The sequence below is a fragment of the Lolium rigidum genome, chromosome 5 (genome assembly GCF_022539505.1).
Source record: "Lolium rigidum isolate FL_2022 chromosome 5, APGP_CSIRO_Lrig_0.1, whole genome shotgun sequence".
Taxonomy (NCBI): Eukaryota; Viridiplantae; Streptophyta; class Magnoliopsida; order Poales; family Poaceae; genus Lolium; species Lolium rigidum.
In genome coordinates, this window is record NC_061512.1 from 262,168,525 (window position 1) to 262,172,411 (window position 3,887).

Genomic DNA, 3,887 nt, shown 5'->3' on the forward strand with positions numbered 1-3,887 from the left:
AAAACATATCCCTACCAACTGAACATTTCATATTGATATGGATTTACACAGATGACCAACTCTTGACAGATTAAACACCCGAGATCAAGGTGCTTGCCATCAATTAATCAGCCAAAGGGAAGATAACAAAAATGAGTGAACTTTATTATCTCAAGTATATATACAGTATAAATAATCAAATAAACCGATTCACGACACCTTCAAGTGCGTCACAAATAAAAAATCGACTACCCATCACCTAAACCGAGCCCGACATCCAACAACCGCGCGCGCGCCGTCGTTGCATGCAGTTCAATCGTCTGGTCAACTACTCCGCGGAGTAGCAGCATTCCTTGAACGCCTGGAGATTGTGCTCGAACACGGGTACGAAGGCGTCCACGCTGCCATCGCCGATGTACGATGGCGTGAGGAAGAGCATCCCCTCTGTGGGGAAGTAGGACGGCATGAAGTAGCTCGGGCTGCCCGTGCCGAAGTCCAGCTCGTAGAAGGGGAATGTCAGCCAGCTGTCCACTTCCACGTCCGGGCACATGGCGTCTTTGCAAACGGCGCTCGGCGCGAGCCCTTCCTTCTCGGCGGCGCCGGAGGTCGCGAAATCGACGAAGGACTGGAAGTAGGTGCCGTCCACCCTGGCCACCTCGTCGTGTATTACCTGGGCGGCGTGCTTCAGCGGCCGGTTCAGCAGGTCACCTACGGTGGCGCGGGGGAACGCCCAGAGCACCATGTTGCCGAAGTACTCCGCCGGCTTGCCGAGGCGGTGACGCCCATCGACGGACAGCCGAATTTTGGAGGTTTCTTCGGGGCTGAGGTCGCGGGCGCGCGTCATGGTGCGCCAGAGGTGAGCGAGGATGGTCTCGAACCGGCTGAATGGCCGGCCGCGCCCCTCCGACGCGCTGGCACGGAGCCCGGCAATGAAGTCCTTGGTGAAATGAGCCTTGTGGATGACGATGTTGTCGACGCCGTCGCCGTGGTGGCCGACGACGGCGTTGGGAGACGGCTGGTAGTACTCCCTGTTGCGGTGGTCATGCTCCACGCGAGGCGACGACCGGGGCTTGAAGAGGTCCTTGTGGTGGTGCACGGGCGGGGGACCAACGGGGAGCCCCCTCGTGGCGCGTCCCCAGGCGACGAGGAAGTTGCTGGTGGCGTGACCGTCGGCGACGACGTGGTTGGACGTGAAGCCGACGGCGAGGGAGCCGCACCTGAACCGGGTGAGCTGCAGCAACACAACTTCCTCGAGCTCCCCCTCCAGGTCCGGGTGCAGCTTCAGCAGGTCCGGCGTGGGCTTGGCCGGCGCCATGTCCACCATATCAGCGTCCACAGACGCCTCCACTAGACGCGCACCGCGGTCGTTGAGGATGAATGACGGCGTACCGTCGTCGGGGTTTACGCCGAGCTGCCCGGCAAAGGCGCGGTACTGAGAGAGGACTGCTGCCAGTCCCTTCTCGATGGCGGCCGTTGAGGGCGCCGGCGAGGCAAAGGCGTAAATGATGGCCATCTGCATCCTGAACGTCACCCTGTCGAAGATGGACAGAGGAATGTACTCAGTGGCTGGTGCAGCGCCGGCATTGAATGCAGGCTTCACGAGCTTGGAGCTCAACACCTTCACCTCCATTGCTCTATATAACAAAAGCTTGGATCGGACAAGAAGTTGCTCTTTCGTTAATCAAAGTTTGATCGGCGAGAGAGCGGAGGAGTTTACAGCAAGAGAGCGATGAGACAGGGGATAAGCTCTAGCTAGCTCGTACGTCCCTGTTTCTTGCGGCCTTGTGCTGCGTATGATTTGGTGGTCGCGGGCTGCGCTCTATATATATAGGACAATACGGTTGCGCGGGAAAACGGTAGGTGAGTTTAAACAGGACAGGGCAAACATTGTTGACATTTGACCTGGCCGCCCTCCTCTCGTCTCGCGAGTATTTGACTGGTTACAGACTTTCTGCTATGCATGCGGAATGTAAGAAGTCTCAACGGTACCATTGAACAGCATGCCCGTACTAGTGCGAGAAATCCAACTCTCCACCGGCCCACCCCCTCTCTTCTTTTCTATTTTACGGTATGATGAATCAGATTCCCTCCCACCGGCCTACACCAGCAGCAGTAGAACTTAAAATCCATGTATATTTTGAACCGGTAATTAGTTTGTGAACCCTTTGAATATTTGAGTTCCTAGCGAATGTAGCATGAAAATAAGCCCAATATTTAATAATTTGTAAAAGTTTTTGAAAATCAAATTTGAAAACTCGGTGAAACATGACAATACTTCATGAAACTTGGGGAAACGTTTCTTTGAAACATTCAGTCAGTTTCGGATAGTATTTGGCAATTGTCTTAGAGTCTAATTAATTTCAGTAAACGTATTGTTAACCGGATGCACTACGGGAACCAGTCAAGGTGCAGACGGCCGGCGGCCGCCGGCCGTCGGCACAGCTTGCCTTGCCTTCAGCACAGGCTTGTGCCGACGGAAGGCGTCGGCACCTTGCCATCAGCACAATAACGCCTCGGTACAGGCAAAGTTGCCATCGGCACAGGCTGGCCGTCGGCATAGAAATAACGCCGTTTGGTGATTCTGGCTCGAATTTTTTCAAAAAAAAAATTCAAATTTTTTCAAAAATTTTTATCCCAATTTTTTTAATCTCTCACATGCACCATTTTAACTCTTTATGAAAGAAATGACACCTTGTTGACAATAATACCATATCAATACTATTAAAAGAAATGACATACAAGGTATTTTTTCTTTCACATTAATACCATTTAATTTTTTTATAAAGAGTTAAAATGGTGCATGAAATTTTTTTTTTCAAATTTTTTTATCCCAATTTTTTAAATCTCTCACATGTGAAAGAAATGACACCTTGTATGTGAGAGATTAAATTTCTTTTTTTATGGAGAGTTTCTTTCATGGAGAGTTAAAATGGTATTAATAGTTTTGATATGTTATTATTGTCAACCATTTTAATTTTTTTATGCAGAGTTTCTTTCATGGAGAGTTAAAATGGTATTAATAGTATTGATATGGTATTATTTTCAACAATGACACTATTAAAAGTATTGGAAGAAATTTTTTATCCCAATTTTTTTAATCTCTCCATGAAAGAAATGACACCTTGTTGACAATAATACCATATCAATACTATTAACCCTTATTACTTGATGTTGCACATCATTATTTTTTGAATTCCAAACAATTACCTACATAAACTACAAGAATAAGTATATTAATCTTGAATTCAAATGGACAATAAAATAATTTATTTTCCCTTTTTAATTTAATATGGAATAATTAATATATTTAAATCTGTTAATCAAAATTTGACAAATAATATGTCTAAATCGATTAGAAAAATGAGAGGAAACCAAATATGACATCTATATCATATTTTGAATCTAAAAATAATTTTTCCAAAAATTCATGAGCATTAGATCATGTACCAGTATTTCAAATCTAGCCGCCCTCCTACCGATTCGGCAGGAATTTCTTTTTTCATGAAGAATGGACGGAAAATTTCCAGATACACCTGTTGGAAAATTTTCCATCTTAGGTGGTCTAGTATTTTTAAAAAATGTGTTGGTACCAATGTGAAACTTTAATTTGGTGGTTGCTTCACAAAACATCCCGTTTTCGGCACTTCAAAAACGGAAAATGGCTTTTTCGTGATGAAAAGGAAAATTTCCTCTTGCAACATCGTAAGACATCTCAAGATACACATGTGTGCATAATATAGGCACATTATCACAAACTATGCAGCGATTCTATCCATAACATCGGTCGTTTGACCTAAATGTCATGAAACCTCGAACATGATAGGTCATTTTGTGAAGGATTTTTTGTGATGTTCGCAATTTTCCAACTTTAATATTTTTCCTTCCAACTATGACAGCACGTGAAGGTT

At 45.9% G+C, this 3,887-nt stretch overlaps 1 protein-coding gene across 1 annotated transcript; it reads right to left on the reverse strand.

The window, feature by feature from the left end:
- Positions 1-307: 307 nt before the first annotated feature.
- LOC124651650 (putrescine hydroxycinnamoyltransferase 3-like) lies at positions 308-1,609 on the reverse strand. The gene has a single exon (XM_047190691.1). The coding sequence runs from the start codon at positions 1,607-1,609 to the stop codon at positions 308-310; it is 1,302 nt and encodes a 433-aa protein (XP_047046647.1).
- Between the last annotated feature and the right edge of the window lie 2,278 nt (positions 1,610-3,887).

Coding starts and splice junctions, on each gene's coding strand:
- LOC124651650 (XM_047190691.1), bottom strand. CDS start 1,609: ATGGAGGTGAAGGTGTTGAGCTCCAAGCTCGTGAAGCCTGCATTCAAT.